At 35.4% G+C, this 22,961-nt stretch overlaps 1 protein-coding gene across 1 annotated transcript in view; it reads right to left on the bottom strand.

Annotated features, from left to right (window-relative positions):
* CNTNAP2 (contactin associated protein 2) overlaps positions 1-22,961 on the bottom strand; it is a 2,292,243-nt gene that overhangs the window by 1,266,487 nt on the left and 1,002,795 nt on the right. Inside the window, exons 6-8 of the mRNA XM_019031540.4 lie at positions 22,520-22,704; positions 14,601-14,744; positions 11,014-11,278 (exon numbers count right to left, since the gene is read on the bottom strand). Coding sequence (XP_018887085.3) covers positions 11,014-11,278; positions 14,601-14,744; positions 22,520-22,704 — 594 coding nt within the window. The remainder of the gene's footprint in view (positions 1-11,013; positions 11,279-14,600; positions 14,745-22,519; positions 22,705-22,961) is intronic.

The following is a 22,961-nucleotide window of genomic DNA, read 5'->3' as shown; positions in this document are numbered from 1 at the left end:
AGAAACATGCCATAAGTAAGACATGGTGCTAAACTCAGAGGTGGACAAAGGAAAAGTGGGATTGTTGTTCTTTAAAAACTTTAGAAGATGAAGCATTTTTGAACAGAGTATCAAATATCTTAACAATATAATAAATCATGTCAAACAAATGTAAACAATAAGAATAATTTAAAATTGGTAAAGGATTTGAGATCGCCATGGAATTAGTATTCAGGCTTTTTGTAGAGGACATGTGAGACCATCTTTAAAACTTGGGGGTTCATGAAAGATTGCTGAATGGGAACATGACTCAATGGAAGCAGTCATTTTGAAATTGTAATCAGGAGGAAATGTGTGGAATGGACTTGTTTAGAGAGGCAGGAGGCAGAGAGAAGAGCAAGGAAACTGCAACAGTCTAGGTATAAATCAAACCAAAAAAGCAAAGATGAAAGTATTGATTACCTATTTCCTGACACATGAGTGGTGTTAGGAGTACAGATATGAGGGAGACATAATAGTAGAGGAGTATGTGATTTAATATGTAACAAAAAATAATTGTTATTCAAGATAAAAGGCGCTATACTAGAGGATGGTAGATTGTTTCCTGGGGTTTGGGGAAGGAAAGCATACTAAAATTGGGCAATAAATGATAAATGGCAGTTTTCCAGGATGGAATATAGAGAAGGAAATCCTTGTCAGGGAGTGGAAAGTAGTCAATACGATGCAAAGTAGGAGAAATGAGGCCAAATACTCCAGTGGAGCGTAGTTTGTGCATGTTCTTGTGTGGCATGCCAAGAAATCAGGACTTATTCTTTTTTTGTTTAATTATACTTTAAGTTTTAGGGTACATGTGCACGACATGCAGGTTAGTTACATATGTATACATGTGCCATGTTGGTGTGCTGCACCCATTAGGAGGAGCTGGTGCCATTCCTTCTGAAACTATTCCAATCAATAGAAAAAGAGGGAATCCTCCCTAACTCATTTTTTGAGGCCAGCATCATCCTGATACCAAAGCCTGGCAGAGACACAACAAAAAAAGAGAATTTTAGACCAATATCCCTGATGAACTTCGACGCAGAAATCCTCAATAAAATACTGGCAAACTGAATCCAGCAGCACATCAAGAAGCTTATCCACCATGATCAAGTGGGCTTCATCCCTGGGATGTAAGGCTGGTTCAACATAAGAAAATCAATAAACGTAATCCAGCATATAAACAGAACCAAAGACAAAAACCACATGATTATCTCAATAGATGCAGAAAAGGCCTTTGACAAAATTCAACAACACTTCATGCTAAAAACTCTCAATAAATTAGGTATTGATGGGACGTATCTCAAAATAATAAGAGCTGTCTATGACAAACCCACAGCCAATATCATACTGAATGGGCAAAAACTGGAAGCGTTCCCTTTGAAAACTGGCACAAGACAGGGATACCCTCTCTCACCACTCCTATTCAACACAGTGTTGGAAGTTCCGGCCAGGGCAATCAGGCAGGAGAAGGAAATAAAGGGTATTCAATTGGGAAAAGAGGAAGTCAAATTTTCACTGTTCGCAGATGACATGATTGTGTATCTAGAAAACCCCATCGTCTCAGCCCAAAATCTCCTTAAGCTGATAGGCAACTTCAGCAAAGTCTCAGGACTTATTCTTTTAGTAATGGGAAACTATTGAATTATCTTCCTTGTATTTTAGAAATAGAAACTTGGACAATATGGGAGACAAAATTAGAAACATAAGGGAGATTACTTAAAATGCTCCTGTGAGAACCCCAATGGACATGATAAGGACATCATTGATGTTAGGTTCTGCCTTCAACAAATATTTCAGATGTGTCATATTCCACAGTACCTGATCCTGTGTGATCATGTAACACCAAAGTGTTTCATGAATATGAGAGGTAGTGGCCAAGGTTAGTGACTTTAGACTCAAATGCTCTGGGCAATTTTTAAAGCTCTTCTACTCACTAGCTGAAAGGGGCCCTGGTGAGTTACTCATGTCTATTCCTGTGTTTTTTTTTATCTATGAAATGCAGATGATAATGTCCTTCATCTTGTGGAGTTGTTACAAGCATTAAATGGCTTAAAACAGTTGTGTACATTATGTTTGTTTCAACAGTGACTGAAACAGAGAAAGAACTCAATCCATGATAGCCAGTGGGCAATCTGGCTCCAGAGTCCATGCTCATAACACCTATACCCTAACAAATAGGTCAGCAATTGAAGATAAACATTCTTTTAGGCAATAAGATGCCCTTGATTAGCTTTTCAAGGTATGAATTTTTGAATTAGGGTAAAGAGATAACGGATGAATGAGGCACTTTAAAAGAAGTGTGGTGATTGTTAAATCTTTGCGTGTGTCAGGAAAAGATAAAAGGCAAAATTTGATTTTTCTCAAAGTTTTGAACTCGTGTCACCAGAAGAATGACTTTACCATTTGTATAAATGAGATAGAAAGGTTTCTCAATAATGCAGGACCTAACTTATGAGGTTATTGGAGCCATAACAAGATAATTAATGCAAAGGCTTTAGCACAGTGACAGCTATAGTGTAAGCATTCAATAGTTATTATCTATTATCACAGTTGTCATCATAATCTTAGCAGTAGATGAGAGGCATATCTGGATGGCCCTGGAGTCTCATTCTCGCCAGCCTTTATAGCAGTACAGCAAGGAGCTAGTTCAGCAGATCTGAGGGAGCACAAAAGAGAAGTTGCCTGATAACTACCAATGAGCTCCAGAGGCTCTCCTTTTCTAACAGGACAACTTTTCCGGCCCCTGCCCCTAAAATTATGTACAGCATTACAGATGCAGGTCTCTCGATCCTAGGATCTTGGCCACGGGGTTAGCTGACAAGCTGTGCTCAACCAAAGCTAAGATCTTAGGGGACTATGTGAACTTTACTAGTTTTCTGCTTGTAGTTTTCCCCAATCCACTATATGTTAGATTTGAATGCCAAGAAGCAATAGGAATTTGATGACAAAGAATACAGGGGTGGCTGAGATTTGGCACAGATGTGCACAAGGATTGATAGCAGCAGTTGAGATTGGGAGGTAGTTAAAATTCATGCCCAAAAGGGTAAGCAATATTCATAGGCAAGAGGAAGTTATGACCTAAAATGATCAAGTCAACCATGTCAGGGTTAAAAATAAAATAGCAGAGGATTGGAATGAGGGAAGGAGAGAATCCTGGGAAATTGGAGGTGAGCAGTACTCCAATATCCAGGCAGGGAACAGGCAGCAAGTTGTATGTCTAGGGGTAGCAAGATCTCGGCCTCTGGACAGAGGTTCAGCAATAGAGATCCAATCTCGGAAAGACGCTCAGAAAGCCTGGAAGTGCTAGAAGAAAGACTAGAAGTGATTGTAGAGAGAACAGACATCTAGGCAGGTCATCAGTATCTTTCAGAAAACATCAGAGTCTACCAAGCGCTACAGTAAGAATCTAGGCACAACTGTAATTATAAAATTGAATCATAGAGAATGAATGAAAGGAAAAAAGCACTGACTGGAGAGAAGAAAGAGGACTCAGAAACAGCACAGAATTTCAGTTCCCAGAAGTAGGGTCTGAGCTCAGGTTAGAAAAGCCTCAAGGGAAATATATCAGAATAAAATAAGTCAGAAAATGTAGTTATGATTGCAGATGGGGCCATATCCATAATTATTTCCTGATACCATGTTTACCAAAGGTAATTACTTTCTATGCATGTTGAATGACTCTCCCAAAATTTTCTTGTGAAAAACCTTGATGAAGAAAGGAAAGAGACTAAGAAATATATGTGGCTAAACACGATATTGAGTTTCCAAAGGAGTCATTCTTTCAGCTGATCCCAAGTCACTTTCAGAGGCTCACAGAATCTGCAGAATCCCTCCCCCAAGAAGGCTGATTTCCACATCTAGTTACAACCAAGCAACAGATAACCTAATGAGCCTACATTCTTCCCAAATTACTTAAAAATTAAAAGGTGAGGGAGGTAGATGCTGGGCAATGATACTATCTCACAGTCTGAATTTCGTGGTCAAGTTAATTATCCCTGGTAATTCTCAACATGAGCTTAATGCGGGGAGTGGGAAGTGGTGTGGGGAAGGTTCCAAACCAATGACTGCTTTGTGTTTTTTCTGATTATGAAGGTACATCATCCCTGATTGTTTCATGCCAACACTATTTGTTTTGTTAACTATTGGAAACAAAATTAGACACGCAACTGCAAAAACATCTAAAGTTGACTTAGATATATCTCTACTATGTAAATCCATATTGCTTAAATTTACCAATTACTCATTTATCCACTACAAAAGTTTCAACCTTACATGAAGTTTCAGCCCTTACACTTAAATGAAAGGTAAAGGACCACAATGTATATGTACTTCAGAACATCATTCTGTACATGTTAAGTAGATACAATATTATCTGTTAACTGAGAAATATACTGGCTTTTCAGCAAAGTTAATTTGCTTCTATGTCCTCCCTGTTCTTGTCTTAGAAACATCTTCAACTACATGCATATATTATTTTTGGAGTTCCTGGGCTATGTTCTTTGCTATTCTTCCATAATTCATTTTTATTCTCTTAGTATCAACTAGTGATATCTGATTTTTTTTCTCTTTTATTTGTACAGTAAACTGAAGCTTTTGAAACACGGTCTGGTTCTCACTGGCACCTTTTGCCTCCATTTTATCCAACAAAGTTACTAAAACTTTATTGCCTTTTTGCAATTTTAAAAAATTATTATACACACATACACACAACATGTTTTATTCATCTTCCCTGAAAAAGGCATAGAACATTTTAAAAGGCTCAAAAATATTGTAGAAACTAGAATGGAAGTGGTGTCCTGGAGTGTGATTATAAATTAAAATGTCCCTTTTGCTTTCTAAAGAATAAGTCAATATCTAACATCATAAAACTCTCCCCCGGTCCTTTTTTTCCTTTCATTCTGCACGATAATGCTTCTATTGATGTAAAACGTGCACCAGCATTCACTGCAGTATAATTAAAGGTAGATTTCCACTCAGTTTGCATGATAGTGGTACAGCCACACTAGGAATTGATATATAATAAAAAGTCAGTTGGGTGAAGCTACCCAGGAGCAACATACCATTCACTCAAATGCCTTTTACTTGGTACCATGTGGCTCTCACACCAAGTCTATTTGTGAATTTCGGGGAATAAAATCAGCAAAATATGTTTTAGATATGTCCAAGGGTATCTTATTTCTATGTGTCTATTTAGATCTAGTACTCAGATCTTTATCTATCTCACTTTTGGGATCCACCAAACAATAGAATCTATTCCTTTCCAGCTCAGTTCTAGGCTCCTAATTAAAGTGAGTACAGTGCTCTATGAATCAGAATTTCTTAGGCTCCGTTTTCCCCCTAAGAATACAGAGCCATGTTTTATCTTTTGTATCTTAAGATGATGGATTTGCCTTTACTGGAAATTTTTAGATATCTACAAGCCCATCAAAAAGTACAAAAATCTAAAAATTACTTTTTAGCCACTTATTTTGTAAAAGTATGGTGCATGTAGATTATTTGGGAATAAAGTGATGATTTATTTATTTATTCAATCTATTCTTTTATTGAGAAAAAGGAATATGTTGTTACCTGATAGCTAGCAATAGTTTTAAGGGACAATATTTTTTATCTATCTATCTATCTATCTATCTATCTATCTATCTATCTATCTATCTGTCTATTTTCCAATCATTTATCTACTTATCTATCCAATTATTTACCCAGGTTGAAAAATAGTTTTAAAATTACATAGATGGTGTGGAATTTGTTCAAAATGAGTTATGAATATTTTCAAATAATTAAACATTATAGACACAACCTCGAAATTCCTGCACCTGATTATAAAATGCTCCATTTGTATGTAAATGCAATTGAAATTCTGTTGAAGCTTATTATTTAAGGTGAAACTTTTAAGAAATTGGCTGTACATGTTTCTAAGTAAGGAAATTAGAATTTTTAAATTGATATGCTATTTAATTTCCATTTGTAACATTGTTAAGCATCATACTTTTCAAAAATATCATTTTATCCTCAATTGTTTTGTAGCATATTGTTTTTTGACTTCTAAGAACAATTGATGTTTATTGTAGAAAATATAGATATTAGAGAAAATACATTAAAAAGTTAATATAATGGACTGATAACCCACCAATTAGAGATGATCAACATTAGTATTATTTTATTTCATTCTGATTTGGAATGAAATAAAATTCCTATATTTATCATAATGACATTAGATCCATAGTCTACTTAAGTTTTTATTAAAAATTTTATTCATAGCATTATATTTTACCATGTTATTAAATTTTATATAAGAAATGTGATTTATAATGACATAATAGTATACCACATAAAAATACACTCTTTAAAATCTCATGTCCATTTTCAGTAGTTTGTTTTCAATTACTTTGGTTATTGTATATATGTTGTGATAAATATCTCTGGGTGCTTCTTTATTTTCTTAGAATCAGAAAAACTTAAATTTAATGGATCAAAGTGAAGTAACATCTTTTAAGGCTTCTAATAAATATGGTTTAAACTTGAATTAAAGAACATATCTTGTTAAATAAGTCTCCAATTATTTTGCTGTAAAACATAATAAAACAAATCTCTTAAAGTATTTGTAGTAATGCCTAAACATTTAGTTTTTGAGTTATAAGAATTTAAGACATTTTGAAATAATATCAGTATAGAACTGAAAAAAAAATTTTAGTAAACAACTAAAACATCAAATATCGTATTTCAAATGAGACCTTTTTTCTCATATGATGAAAAGGATGCCTCATGGGGCAAGTTATCACTGAACTTTGGAAAACGGTATAAATTAATTTTTTAAAGAAATATTAATATGCTGGCTACATTTCCAAGTGTTCATAAAATTAAGAACAGAGATATTTTAATTGCTTAGAATAGACACTGCCTGGAGTGTTCCCAAACACATTTGCCCAGATTGAACTGAGAACTATTTCCCAGCATGCTCCCAGCCACACACTGAACCAAGAAAACTCCCACTCCTCCCTTGAGACACCCAACGGAACACAGTGATTTACAAAGGAAATTTTACCAAGAAGCAAAGTAAATAAAACAAGTCCACAGAAGATTTCCTTCGGAGATGAAAATACAAATGAGAAAATCTTTTCTGATTACATATTTCTGAGACAGTGTGGACACTGAACAGCCATTCGAAAATTGAAGCAATACCTACATTAACAAAACAAGGATGTTCCAATACTTGAGTATAAGAAAACAGCTGATTTAGGACAGGACATATTCTGAATGACTTTTTGGAAAGGCTTTGTTTATACATGGAGAGAAGTTAATTTTTTTCCAATAAGTGAGAGAGAATATTAAGATCAATCACTTTCTCCCCACTATACTAAATGCTGAATCACATTGTATTACCTTGTTAATATTGGCAGACGACAACTGAGTATTGTTCTAAATATGTTTGTATTTAGTGGCATAAAATTGAGGCATTTTGAAATAAAAACTTACTTCAAAAGGTAGGTATTTTTTTTGCTATAATTCAAATAGTAATGTACATTAATGCTTTTTTACTACCATTATAATATTATAATACTGTTCCCATAAGACAAATTTAGTTTTCCAATATAGAGTGATGGAGTTACTACTTCCAGGCAACTAAAACTTTTAAAAATTCCAACACTTCAAATAAGAAAAAGAATGCAGGTCAGGTCGGTGTTTTCCAAACTGTATTTAGGACCTGAAATTATTATAGTGGGTTATGGCTTTTTTTTTAAGAAAAAAGCAAAAGAAGAGAAAATATCACAATTATCATAGTGCATCTAAAATAGCAAGGCAAGTTTTATTTCATCAAACTTTGTGTCAGTAGATTTTGGGTACGACATAAAATATTTTCTTACTGTACTTTGATCAAAATTATTTGAAAAACATGGTTCTAGGTCCACCTTCCCCAGAGTTTTGAATTTTAAAGTTAAAATGAAAATTATGCCCGGAATGAACAGCTATTATGCATTAGACCCTTTTTGCACCTGTTTAATTTTATCATTTATGCCTAGTTAAAAGTAATGCCTAAATATGTATTCATAAATCAGTAACTTCTGTCCTAAAAAATGATGTACTGGGATAAAATTGAGGCACTTTGAAATAACAACTTATTTCAAAAAGTAGGTAGGGTTTTTTGTTGTTGTTGTTTGTTTGTTTGTTTTTGGCTATCCATCAGAAAACGTTGATGTTGCAACTTGTTCAATACTTTCATGGTAAGATAATCCACTCTGTAAATTCAAGGCTACTGAGTTTGACTGAATTTCGTAAGTCAAGTCTACTGTTGATTACTAATGAGACTCTTGAAGACAGTAATCACAACTTGGAAAGAAAGATACAAAGATAGGGTGAACAATATATTAAACATTATTTTACTTGTAAGATGTATTTAATATTTTAAATTAATTCCCAAAGAACAGTGTTGACCAAGATGGAAAAAAAGGTTTTTGATCTAATTGGGTTACATTCATCCTGGACCATGGAACTTATTAAATAAAAACTAAGTTACCAGTATATATTAACAGTATCTGAGAGTCTCTATTTTACCTTCTCAGTGCACTACTTTGTGTGTGTACACCAAAATTTTATCACTGGTTATTTTTCTTTTCTAGATTTTCTGCATTTTCTAAATTCTTTCAGTCAAAATATTTGACAAAAGGAAAAGTGGACTGACATTCTTCAGTGCTCATGCTGATAAGAGTAGAATAGCTGTGATACAGATATATTTCCCTTTGTTAAAGCAAACATTAGAATCCTGAGTTAACTGTTTTCTCAGTGTTGCCACTTTACTAACTTATTTACACATTTAATTGAATTTGATAAAATACATTAAAAGACAGAGGAAATTATGTCCTATGGTTTCCATATGTACTTTTAGATTGAATGAATGAATATAAAATATAACTTTTTTAAATGGTTGAATTTTTTTTTCAACTAATGTTTCTCAAATATGAGCACTTAGTTTCCACTATGTATGTATGTGTGTATGTATGTCTGTATATATATATATTTATATAAAATGCTTGAAGCAGTAAGGTATTTTCACTGGATTATAGAAGGGTAATACTACGGAAATCTTTAGATTTTATATCTTTTCAATTAATTTGCACAGATTCTTGGCTAAATTGACAAAAACTCTTCAGTCCATTTTTATTATGTTTAAGAAATCTATTAAGGTGAATTAACTGTCATGTATTGGATTTCTTCTTTAATTTTCAAAATAAACACAGCTTAAATTAGGTGAGAGTATCTTGGAGTACTAAATTACACCGAATCAAATTAATACGTGTTTATTGACCACTAGGGTTAAGATCTTATCCTTTCAAATATATTGGCTCCTGTTACATGGAAACCCACCAACAAATCGGATTTGCTCAGAGACTGCAAGGAGACAGGCCTTCATACTAATATTTTTATGTTTAGTCATTAGGCAATAATCATTAATCATAACAATATAATGTGGGAGTTTTTCAACTGTGGCAAACATTTGCTTTTGTTTTTGTTTTATCTGTTTTTCTGGTCTCTCCAGATATTTTCGATTTGCTGTAAACCTCCCTAGGTATACTTATAAAAGAGTGTAGTGATAAAATATGGTTGATTAATCATTTTGACTAGACATTCAAGGAAAAAGCAAAACTAATAAAGCAGAAATGGAGAAAGTGAATATCTAGGTATTTCCCAATACCTTTGATTTCAATAATTTAGGCACATCTCTGACATAACAGTTCTTGTGGCTTCCTTGAATCCTTTTCAGTAATAGACCATACATTCAGGCCACACACAAACATAAAGCCTATTTTACAAGAAAATATATATGTTCTATAGCAGGGGATATTCTGTTAGTTGAAAGGGGTCAGAGTATTGAATTCAACAAATATTGGAGAGCACCTCTTACAGGTACTATTCTATATGCTAGAGACAGAAGAAAAAGGAGCATGGTCCCTGCTGTCAAGGAGCATGGAGCCTAGAGGGGAAAAGAGAGGAACAAAAATCATAGTGTGTTAGAAACCGTGTCAGGTATATGCATAGGGTGCCATGAGCGTATATGGCATATTCAGAAATCAGAGTCCATGGTCACCCAATTGAGCTGTCTGCCATGACTCCTTTCAGTATCTGCTACATCTGTACTAAGTGTTCAGTAAATGTTAGTTTTCTCTGTATCTCCCATTTCTAAGTAGTTCTTCACAATATATATGTATGACTATTGCAAAGACTATCTCAAGAAAAATAGATGAAAACAGTTACTATTTATCAGTCCAATATTGAGACTAATTTTTCTTTGCTTATAACATCACAATTTACAATGTCACCTTTCTTTGTACTGTATTTATCAAAGAACTTCCAAGGTTGTGAAGTCTATTCAAATAACAAGAATATTACCTAAGCCTCTATTTGTCATATCACTACAAAGCCAAATTTAAAATTATCCTATTTTTGCCTAAGCCAGACTTCCGTTAGTTGATACACAAATCTTGTCATTCCACCTTATATTCACTTTCATTTTCTTTTGCAACCATTTGCATAATTTTAGCAAGATCATTTTGCAGTTCTGATTCCAGCAGTGGAATATTCCTTAAAGTTAAAATTAGTATAATCTTGTTACTAATAGTAAAAGGTACACGAATGTTGATAAGAGAAAAGATACCAGATACAATTGTGTTTTTAAAATAAACATTCCTTGTTTTTAAACATAAATTATTCACTTAAAAGAACAGCAATTTCTCCATTAAAAATAAACTAGCATTGGTAAGGAATAGATTTTGCTTTTCCAATCTCAACCAACTTTCTCCTTCACCCATGCCTTGCTCTCTCAACAACTTTCCAAGTTTTCTTTATTCAATCAGCACACACTACAACCAAGTAAGTGTCTTGAAGATCTGAATTAAAACCTAATCCTGAGCGTGTAACACCAGCAAAACCAAACAAAGCACAACATTAACTTTGGAAATTGCAGTAAGTTTCAGGAACAAATGTCAAATAGGTTTCACTGACCTGAGGAAATATCGATTTGGCTCATCTTGGTCTGTGTGATGTTGATGTGAACACCCACTTTGCTTTCAGTGAGGTCAATCTCCACATTGCCCAAATTATCCGCAAAGTGACTGAAGACCAGGAGACCATTGGGGTTCCATGTCCTAAACTGGAAACTGACTGAGAACAGGTCCTGGTTAAGCCGTCCGGGCACCTCCAGGTAACTTGTAGCATTGAAAAAGACAGGCACCGTATAGGGTTCCACACAAGAGAAGCTCAAATTTCCCTGTAAAATAGAAGGACAGGCTCTGAGGAAAACACAGAATAAAATGAACATCCATGTCAGACCATTGATGAAAGTATAGTTCTACAAGTTTGAAGCACAGCCTGAGCCTAAGCTAAACTCACACACAGCAGCAGAGCATGGATTCAGTGACTGGATGCACCACTATGGATCCACTTGGAGTGTAAGACCTACTATTGAGCAGCAGTTGGCTGTCTAACTATAATAAGCAGCTTCCACCATGGGACTGACAGCCAGACAGCCTGATGTGATAGGCTGACCATGAGTTGTAAAGTGTGTATGTGTGTTGTGGGTGTGACTGTGGATCACTAGACTTTCTGAAGACAGCAAAGCTGCTGCTGGCCGAACATAAGTCAGGGAGAGAGATGCTCTGTCCTATTCTGGGTGGTCAATGCCAACATTAATTAACATATTACTCTGGTCTCAGTGGGGACTACGGTCATATGTTTGCAATTTATGAAACTCATATTTTAGGGAAATATATTTGGATTTTTATCTATATACCTTGTATATGCATATATAGATAGATAGATATTAAGTTTTCAGCATTAATGTAATTGCGGTTGTTGGAGATTATTTTAGTATCCAACTCAAAATCCCATTTAAATTCCCATGAATTGTGCTTATATCACAATGCATTAATTCCTGTATAACTAGCACTATAAATGGGCTAAATGGAGACAAAATTTGCAATAATTCAGGCTTTCCCCTCCCCTTCTATACTCCTCCTCCTTGGTATAAGCAAAAGAAAAAAAAGAAAAAAAAGATTTATCATTCAGATTCACTAAATTGTATATTTCAGTGCCTAACTACATTCCCTTTACAGATCTAAAAATCTGTATTTGCTTCTAACTTCTTTTATCCTATCATAATATTTTAAGGAATGTAATTGGATGATATTTTCATTGGTTCTATCTCTATGTCTGTCTCTCTTTTTCTCTATATATTTTTAACAACACCATATATATATGTATATGGTATATGTATATGGTATACATGTATATGGTATATGTATATGTATATGGTATACATGTATATGGTATATGTATATGTATATGGTATATATATGTATATGGTGTGTGTGTGTGTGTGTGTGTGTGTGTGTGTGTGTGTATGTATACTGAGGCTGATTTCTTCCCTTTTAGCACATTAACCATTAAATCTAAGGCAGGCAGTCTCTCTGAATTAATGTTCAAATTAAATTTGCTCTGTACCATCACAGATGATTATTTTGAAATGCTCGCTTTTACTGATAAAAAGAACTGCCTATGCATAATAATTGAGATTTTATAACTGACCACATACCTCTTTTGAGGGGATTGTCTCCCTAGCAAAATTAAAGATCCTTCCAGAGTAATGGTGCTGACTTTGGAGTCAATGCATAATGAGGGAATGCGTATGTGGGGGAAGAGGAGGTAGAATGAGCACTCAGTCAATTTCACTGAAATACCAGCACCCAACATCTTTGAAAGTAAATTTCTTATATAAACACTTGTCTTTGCAGGGTTGCTTGCAAAATGTCCTATTTGTCTCTATCCCATCTAAGATTTTCTGTATGTATGTATATTTTGATTCAAAAGTTTATTCTATGTTTTCTCACTGCAATTATTTATTAAAATAAAATGTAATTATAGAGCATAATCAAACTCACATATTATGAACCCATACTCTTTTTTTATTCTTTTATTTTTGGGGGGACAGAGTCTCAGTCTGTTGCCCAGGCTGGAATGCAGTAGTTCAATCATGGCTCACTGCAGCCTCAAACTTGTGGGCTCAAGTGATCCTCCTACCTCAGCCTCTCAAGTAGCTAGGACTACATGCATGCACCACAATGCCCAGCTAATTTTTTAATTCAATTTGATTTTTTTTTAATTTTAATTTTCTTAACTTGTTGTAGAGACATGGTCTCACTATGTTGCCCAGGCTGGTCTCAAACTCCTGGACTCAAGTGATCCTCCTGCCTTGGCCTCCCAAAGTGTTGGGATTACAGCAGCAACCCACTATACTAGGCTATACATCTATCTTTTTATCTCCTACTCATAAAAGTTATTTTTCTCATAAAATAAGTTATTTTTTCCATGTTAAATCTCAATGTTTTCATCCACAAAATGTTTGTATCCTTCTTGCAGTATTGTTCTCAGATCATCCTAAATGTAAAATATGACTTGCCTAGCACAATACCTGTTGCCTATAAATGGAGATATTATTATTTTTCCATATAGTCAATATACTTTATGAGAAAATTTAACCAAAGTTCAAGTTTTAACTTCTAGTATAAATTTATGATTACTTTAAGAAAATTATTTATTAGATAATCATTTGCATGAAGTTATTGTTTTAAACCTTCCATATTCAACCTGAACTGTTTATTCATTCAGGGATTTCCACTTGTCGAATCATTTTATGAAACCCTGGGCTCAAATTTGAGGCAACGAGACCATCAGAGCTCTTTTGGAGCACAGTGCAAACACTCATGATGTTATTGTACTTCTAGTACATAATATCTTCTTATTGTATGGGTCTCTGGAATTCTAAGCTCTCCCAAATAGCCTCTCTGGGCTAAAGCAGCTCCTGGTCTTGCAGAGCCATAGGGAACTCTCATACTAAACTTGTAAACTAAGTGTCTTTTAGGGATGTGCAGTAGTGTCGTTTGGAAGCAGGTGTGCTGGGGCTTTCTTTGACTTTTGCTCTCCTTCCAAAATCTAATGAAACCTGGCACCAACTCACACAAAAGGCAGAAAAAAATCACTGTGAACTTCTGTGGCACAGCTTTAGCTATGCAGTGGAAATCAAGCTTTATTTAATTGTGTAATATTTAGTCTGGTTAGAGATTTGTTAAAAAGAGTATTTATTTACATATTTGAACAAATCATCTTTGGAAGCACAGGAGTAAATATAATAAAGTCCCTGATTTAAAAACTTTAAAAGTATTAAATTAAACCATAAGCAAGTAACTTAGAGCACATGTGATGAGATATTTGAAAACACGATGCTGCCGGTTTAAGGGCTGCTAACTGCTGGGATGAAGCATGTGCCACGAGTCATCCAGAAATATTGAGTCTAACTTTCTGTGCTCCATGGGAATAAAACCAACCACCTACTTCAAGCTAGTCCCATTAGCTATTCTCAAAGAATAGCAAGTATCTATACTAATTCTGATAACTCTAATGTTTGTTTTACATCATTTTGCCCAAACACAAATATGATGAAAAATGTCATGATTTTGTTGTTGTTCAATAATCCAAAAAACAAAAATGTTACTTGATTTTTTATAGACCAATATTTTGCGGGTGAAAATCCTTACCACATTTGAGGGCTCTAATTTTTTCCTTCTGGCAAGATCAGTAATGTTGATGCCATTGTAGTTGATGCTTTCCATGCAGCCTTTGAAATTCTTTCTACTGCTGGAGCTGGGCTTGCCAGAGAAAGGGATGCCTCCAAAGGTTATCTTTGAGAAAAAGAAATTAAATGTAAACATCCACATTGTATTATGATAAACTAGACAAAACTATGAATACAGTGAAGGTCAAGTATCTATACCTCAACCAAAATATACAAATATTATAGCATTCTGCCTCCAAAATCTATGGCATATTAAATTATGTTATTGTTGAAGTGTCTAATGGAGTCATTCATTCTGATAATTAGATTATAACTTGAGCAAAAAAAAGCAATGATCCTTTGCAATTTTACTGCCCCAAAGGCATTTTATAAATTTTCTTGAGAATATTTTAAAAGATTTTTATTCAGCAAACTTCTTGTATCAAATAATATTAGAAATATATTTTTATGTTTATCATTCAAAGACATACTATCAATAAATGCCTCCAGTAAGCATGAGATAATCAGCACTAATTTAATAAGCTGATAAAACTGCAGCCCAAAGCAAGGGATATCGTATTTACCCTATGCAGACTTGCAGTCTAATGACCACTATTGTCAAAAATTCATTAGATTTATTTTGGATGTAGAAAATAGTTCAAAAAATATCATTACAATATTGATTAGGGACCACTTAGGATTTGGGAACTCAAAGTTGAGCAGTGTAGGCTTAAAGATATTATAGGTCTTTTAAATCTTAAGAAATAAGACAATGCTACTTACTGTGTTTCTCTGGCTGCTATCGCTTATAGAAAGAAAATATCTATTTCTTATACACTTTTGATCAATATACACTATAGCATTAAATCTATATGATACAAAATTGCATTTAGTATTTGCACGGTCAAGGATGATATTTACTATGAATAGTGAATTAGTAGTAAATGAAGCCAACCGCTAATTATAATATCAAGATATACAATACTTGTAATATATATATTTTAAATTATCATACAATATTACCATTATCTATTTTTTTTTACTATCAGCTTCATTAAAATGTCAGAAAATACTCTGTGGTCCAACCACTTTATTTTCAATGAGAATATATAACTATAAAGAATCAATGACAGCCTAATATCCTATCATTAGTTACATTAGGGATTGGGGTTAGAACTCACTAAATGGTTAGGAATCTGTTAACTTGAGCCTGTGGTGCTTTTCCAGAGCATGTTTGATGGGGTGAAATGAAAGCAACAGTGAAGACATTTTTAAAAATTACGACTTCATATTTGAAGCATAAGTCAAATATTCTGTGTTCTGGAAGGTCCATGGACAAATTATGTTCTATGATTTAGTGTTATGGCATCTTAAATGCTTAAGTAGTTTTAGGGGGGGAAACACAAACTGTGGTTTATGAGGTGATGGTAAAAAAAAAAACAAAGGCCTCATTTAAAATAAAATCAATTATTATTAATAATGGTTAGCTGAATATGTATTATTTGCCACAGAGTTCATATATAAGAAGGTAAAAGGAAAACTGAGAAAAAATATATCCCAAAGAATCAGAAAACTACAAAGAAGAAATAGTAATCTAAAGTAGAATTATTGGGAAAATGTTTTCAAGTTGCACTGAAATGAACATATTAGATACTACCTAAGTGTGCCTAGTACCAAAGGCAATCATTTTTGATACTAAAATGGAGTACTATGTCTCCTGTTTACAATCTTTTTGATCAATTTTTCCCCAACTGACAGTAATAATACCGTCAATGTTTAATATTATTAAACATATCTATTCCTCTATGTGCATATTTCTTTAATTCAGACCTTTCACTTTCTGCAGGGGATTCAAATTATCCTTACAGTTTCCCTGTTTTCAGCAACTCTAGGCACAAGTCCACCTCATCAAGGTGCTCTGGAAAAGCAATGCAGGCTCAAGTTAACAGATTCTAACAATTTAGTGAATTCTGACCCCAATTCCTAAGGTAACTAATTATAGGATATTAGGTTGTCATTTATTCTTTCTAGTTATAAATTCTCATTGGTGGGCCAGGCATGGTGGCTCACACCTGTAATCCCAGCACTTTGGGAGGCCAAGGTGGGTGGATCACCTGAGATCAGGAGTTCGAGACCAGCCTGATCAACATGGAGAAACCCCATCTCTACTAAAAATACAAAATTAGCTGGGCGTGGTGGCACATGCCTGTAATCCCAGCTACTTGGGAGGCTGAGACAGGAGAATAACTTGAACCCAGGAGGCGGAGATTGCGGTGAGCTGAGATCTTGCCATTGCACTCCAGCCTGGGCATACAGAGAAAGACTCCGTCTCAAAAATTAATAATAATAAAATAAAATTCTCATTGGTAAAATAAACTGGTTGGACCACAGAATATTTTCTGACACTTTAACGAAGCTGATAGTAACAAATATTGTTGCAGTTGTCCGATTAATATTCAATTATTCCTGTGGCTCATATGATACATTTATTAATGACCTTGCCGTCCAATAACCTTGCCTCTAAAGAAATAACTGCATGAACGATTTTGTTAGCTTTCAAGTGTACACAAAATGTCGCAGGGACTATTGGATACCTCTACATATCCTTTCTTCCTACCCTCATTAGGGAAAAAAAATAATGCTTTTCAGCTGGGCACATTGCTCCCCAGTCAATATAATACATTATCAACTTCTTTGAAGCCAGTTTTGGTCTCATGATATTTAAGTGGAAGGGCTGTATGCGATTCTAAGAACTGTCATTAAGAGGGGGAGGACACAGTCTTGTTTACTCTCTCTTCCTTCTTGCTAGCTGAAGTGCAAAGTGAAATGTTAGCAGCCGTCTTTGAGTGATTTCCAACAGGGATAGAGGAAGAGCAAGATTAAAAAGGACTGTGATCTTGAAGATCGTGGAGCAGCCATTTGCCTCCAGTCTTCTTTTACATAAAGGAGAATAAACGTGCATCCATTAAATGTAGCCTATGTAATCTTAACTCACATACATTTTTTTCTATTACTTCCTGTTGCCTCCTCACATAACCCTATGCAAAGAATGCGATTAGATTCATTTCATCAAAGGGGAATATGAATTGTCCACTGTCACACAACCATTAAAGGGCAGAAACAGGTTTAAACTCGGGCTTCTCCTCCTGTGATTGATTTTCTTCCTAGGCAGTCTGTGGTTCCGCAATGGTCAAGAGAGTCATTCCTCTACTTCCCTAGCAGAGCTGTATTGCAAAAGACAACAGCATAATATCCACAGTGGGTGTCCTCTGAAGAACAGAGAGAATCTAAGCCAAACACCATTTTGCTGCTCTCCCCTTTGGTTTTTATTGACTACGCTGAGGAAAAATGAAGTGAAGTGCACGTATATATCACCACACAGTCTCAAGCCACCCTGTAGCTAGCAGCCTCATTGCAGGTGGTGATTGGCCCACTTTGCAGTGTAGGCAGCTACAAGAGGAGGGGATGAGACAAACTCTTAGGACTAGGTCACAAAAAATGTCCATATATGCCGGGCGCAGTGACTTACGCCTGTAATCCCAGCATTTTGGGAGGCTGAGGTGGGCAGATCATGAGGCCAAGAGATCGAGACCATCCTGGTCAACATGGTGAAACCCCGTCTATACTAAAAATACAAAAATTAGGTCTGGGTGGGGTGGCTTACACCTGTAATCCCAGCACTTTGGGAGGCCATTTCTGCCAGTCGTACAGTGCAATAGCACTCATCCCATTAGTAATAATTGCTGTTGTTTAAGAATGAAATAAAAATCTACTTTCACTTTTATTTTGTGTTTATGTCTCTAAACAGCTACCAAAGTCTTAGGGCGTAAATTTTTAGGTTGTTTGGACCTAACGGCTCAGGACTGCTGTGGAAAAAGTTCGAAGACACTAAGGGCTCCATGAACTAAGAAAGTTTGGAAACTTCTGGCTAAGTAATATATGGATCATGAGGTCAGGAGATCAAGACCATCCTGGCTAACACAGCGAAACCCCATCTCTACTAAAAATACAAAAAAATAGCCGGGCATAGTGGCAGGTGCCTGTAGTCCCAGCTACTCAGGAGGCTGAGCCAGGAGAATCACTTGAACCCGGGAGGCGGAGGTTGCAGTGAGCCAAAATCGTGCAACTGCACTCCAGCCTAGTGATAGAGCAAGACTTCATCTCAAAAAAAAAAAAAAAAAAAAAGGAAAAAAGGAAAAAAATGTCCACATAGAGTTACATCAAAGGAGTGAACTTGTATTCCATCACTTCTTTCATGATGTTCATCTCCAGAGATTGTGGTAAGTATATTTAATTTACGCTAGCAGTGCTGTGCTGAATCCCACTCATACTGGTTCACAAGAACCGACTGCTAAGCAGAGCTATTATTAAAACTTCCACTACATAAGCTATAAAATAAGTAAATTACATGAAACACAAAATTCATACCTATTCAGAATTTATCTCTACACTTTACTTTCGTATATGTTCTTGAGGTCATTTATATTTATTGCAACTATATGATGGAAATACCATCATATAGTGCTATTAGGCACCTCTTTGCAACTCCCTACTCAGTTCCATATATGGTAGCGTGAAATCAACCATGGTGGGAAATTCACACCATGAAAATTAACAAATGCGATATATCAGGGCATTCCTGACCATTCCTCCCTGGAGAGAGCTGGTTGTTAAGCATTTACCAGCACACCTCCACCTTTGGGCCTCAATGCCTTTGTCCTTAGCGTACTCTGGAAGAATTGATTGAGGCAGTATAATCTTGGGGAAGCAGGACATTGCATCTTCAGGTTTTGTGAAGATAACAAGACCAGCTTTCTCTTCCTTTAGGCCAAAGCCTTTAAATAGTTCAGGAATGAATGTTGTATAATTTGTATTATTTTAGGTTTGAAGCTAATTTTCATGCAGTCTGTGAGGTTTGAGTATAGTTAGTGTGTGGATATATCAAGGAGATAAGTACAACAAAACTAGAGACTGACTCTAATACAGTCCGTGAGGTGTTTGTTTGTTTTTTGTTTTGTTTTTGAGATGGAATTTCACTCTTTTTGCCCAAGCTGGAGTGCAATGGCACAATTTTGGCTCACTGAAACCTCTGCCTCCTGAGTTCAAGCGATTCTCCTGCCTCAGCCTCCCAAGTAGCTGGGATTACAGATGCCTGCCACCATGCCTGGCTAATTTTTGTACTTTTAGTGGAGACGGGGGTTTCACTACATTGGCCAGGCTGGTCTTAAACTCCTGACCACAGGTGAACCACCCGCCTTGGCCTCCCAAAGTGCTAGGATTACAGGCGTGAGCCACCATGCCCGACCCAGTCCCTAAGGTTTTTTCTAAACAAATAAGCAAAGGGAGTCCCTTTCCATTAAGAGAAAAGTGTAGCAACATAAAGGTAAGCACAGCCACTTTTATTACATTTCATGCCAATAATTGCAGTCTCTAAGAGGACCGTAATCTGGCAGTAGCCAGAAATGGTAAGTCTACCCTGATTCTTTGTCAGTTAATTTAAATTTCTTCCTATTGTTTCTGTCTAATAAATAAGTTCCAGGTATTTTAGTCTATACCTGCAGTTCTCAAACATGACATTGTATATAGATGGGCTTCAGGGTGTCCATGAAACTGCTGATCCGATATAGCAAGTGTTGTGTGTGCATGAATATTCATAGTCTTCATCACACACTCAACAGGGTTTATGACCCCAAATTTTTAATTTGGTTTTTTGAAAATTAGAATTATATTTTTTCATTCTTAATGTTCCAGAATTTTCACCTCTCCTATGGTACTTCAAAGTTTATTAACAGAGGATGAATAATTCATCTTTAAGATCTCTCATACATTAGGAGATAAGTCACATGAGCCAAGACACATACTAATTTAGAGAAGATAGGAATTTCTGGGATGTTCACATACATTTTCTTTTAACAATCAGTTTGCTTTCAAGAGTTTTTTTTAGGGGGAGGGATAAAATACTTTCCAATAATCTTAAATTCACTTAATGTTAATGAAGTCTCCATCAGTGTTTATATAGCATATTCTACTCTAAATTTTTTATTTAGGAAAATATATCGTATATTCATATTGCAAAAAAATAGAAACTATTTAAACATAAAGATAATAGAAAACACAGCTATTAATCCTGTTTTTTCCATTTATTTTATGATGAGCATATTCCATATTCTTATAAAATTATACATAAATATACATAACACACACATATATATATGAATACATCTCCAATTTCAAAACTGGGTGCCAAGGAACATGAAGGTGGTGCAGAAAACTAATAGGGGTTCCATAGTATGTTTGAAATTTTTAAAGAAAACACAACAATATTTGACACCTTTTGGACATTGTGTGAAACTCTAGCTTAAGGTAGTTTACTGTTCTAGTATTAGATAATGTGTCATTCCTTTTAATGATGTGCTGTCTTTGTGAATTTTGGATTTGGTCATTACTCTCATTACTCTGATTAAGACAGAGTATCATGTAGAGTAAAAGTGGAACAGAAAATTAGAATGCCAGTGGCAAATCTGATCCCCATTTCTGCCAGTTGTACAGTGCAATAGCACTCATCCCATTAGTAATAATTGCTGTTGTTTAAGAATGAAATAAAAATCTACTTTCACTTTTATTTTGTGTTTATGTCTCTAAACGGCTACCAAAGTCTTAGGGCGTAAATTTTTAGGTTGTTTGAACCTAACGGCTCAGAACTGCTGTGGAAAAAGTTCGAAGACACTAAGGGCTCCATGAACTAAGAAAGTTTGGAAACTTCTGGCTAAGTAATAGCATTGCGTCCCTTTTATCTTAGCATTCTGCTGCTTTTGTATGTATAGTGTTATCCTTTTCTCCTAGGATATATAATACTGTGACAAACATCTTTTTTTCATTGTTTTTTTTTTTTTGAGGCAGTTTCGCTCTGTTGCCCAGGCTGGAGCACAGGGGCACGATCTCGGCTCACTGCCACCTCCACCTCCTGGGTTCAAGCGATTCTCCTGCCTCAGCCTCCTGAGTAGCTGGGATTACAGGCACGTGCCACCACAACCAGCGAATTTTTGTATTTTTAGCAGAGACGGAGTTTCACCATGTTGGTCCGGCTGGTCTCGAACTCCTGACCCTGTGATCTGCCCGCGTCAGCCTCCCAAAGTGCTGAGATTACAGGCATGCGCCACCACGTCCGGCTGACAAACATCTTAAAGAGCTCACCTACGTATATGATTAACAGTTTTAATGGATATTTTAAGGTTGAATTGCTCTCCAAATAATTTAAAAATATGATATACCTACTTTTAACCTATGGGAACATATTTTTATCTGTATAAATGTGATCATTGATTATTTTTAATCTCTAATTATTGAGAAGGTAATATATGTCTTTTTGTTCGTGAACAATCTTTTTAAAATAGTCTGTATTTTACTTTATTGCTTTTGTGATATTGATTCTGAGAGAACAGAGCTTGTCAAAAGACCCATCTACAGTCATAAGTTTCTAAATGACTTAATATAAACCAGAAACTAAGATTTCTTATTCAATACTTTATAATAAGTATTAGACAACCCTCTGCATATAATGTACTGCACATTCTCAGGGAGAATTGATAACATGAGTAACTACCAATGAAAGATTAAAAATTAAATTTATTCTGAATTTATTAAATGGCCTGGATAGCATGGTTCCTCTCTTCAAATTATTACTTTGGTACTAAGATTTTTATAAGATTTCAAGTACTCATGATTATAAATTTAGAAATAAAATGAAACGAATTAATCAGATTTTTAAAACTGTCAGTGTCTTGTTTAGAGAAGAAAATAAAAATGGTGTAAGTAGTAATATAATTAACAATAATACAATACAGTAGGAGAGTGACGCAATTGCTCGACATTTTATTACAATTTCTACGTCATCACATGTACCTCATAGTCCAAGTCCAGGTAGTCAAACTCTCCATTGGTACGGAAGTGCTGCATGCTCCTGTCCAGAGTGAGGTTAATGCTCCGCCCCTGGCGCTCAATGACCACAGAGTGCCAGTGGTGGTCATCCAGCAAACTTCCTGTCATCACTGATGTGTGGCCATATATGGGGCCAAGCTGGTTGCTTCCTGCATACACAGAAGTGAAAAAGAAACAATGCAATGATGCTATGGCCAACTCTGTGAAGCAGAAGATCTTTCATTTACAGCACCTAGAGGCTGACATTCCATCAAAGCTCTATCCATTCGAGTTAACCTGGGATACCAGTAAGTAACGACACTTAAAAATACTTTATGTTCTGGGGTCTGTTGTGGGTTGGGGGGAGGGGGGAGGGATAGCATTGGGAGATATACCTAATGCTAGATGACGAGTTAGTGGGTGCAGC

This window comes from Gorilla gorilla, chromosome 6, assembly GCF_029281585.2.
Source record: "Gorilla gorilla gorilla isolate KB3781 chromosome 6, NHGRI_mGorGor1-v2.1_pri, whole genome shotgun sequence".
NCBI lineage: Eukaryota > Metazoa > Chordata > Mammalia > Primates > Hominidae > Gorilla > Gorilla gorilla.
Note: the sequence above shows the minus strand (reverse complement) of the source record. Positions and strands in the feature narration are given on the sequence as shown.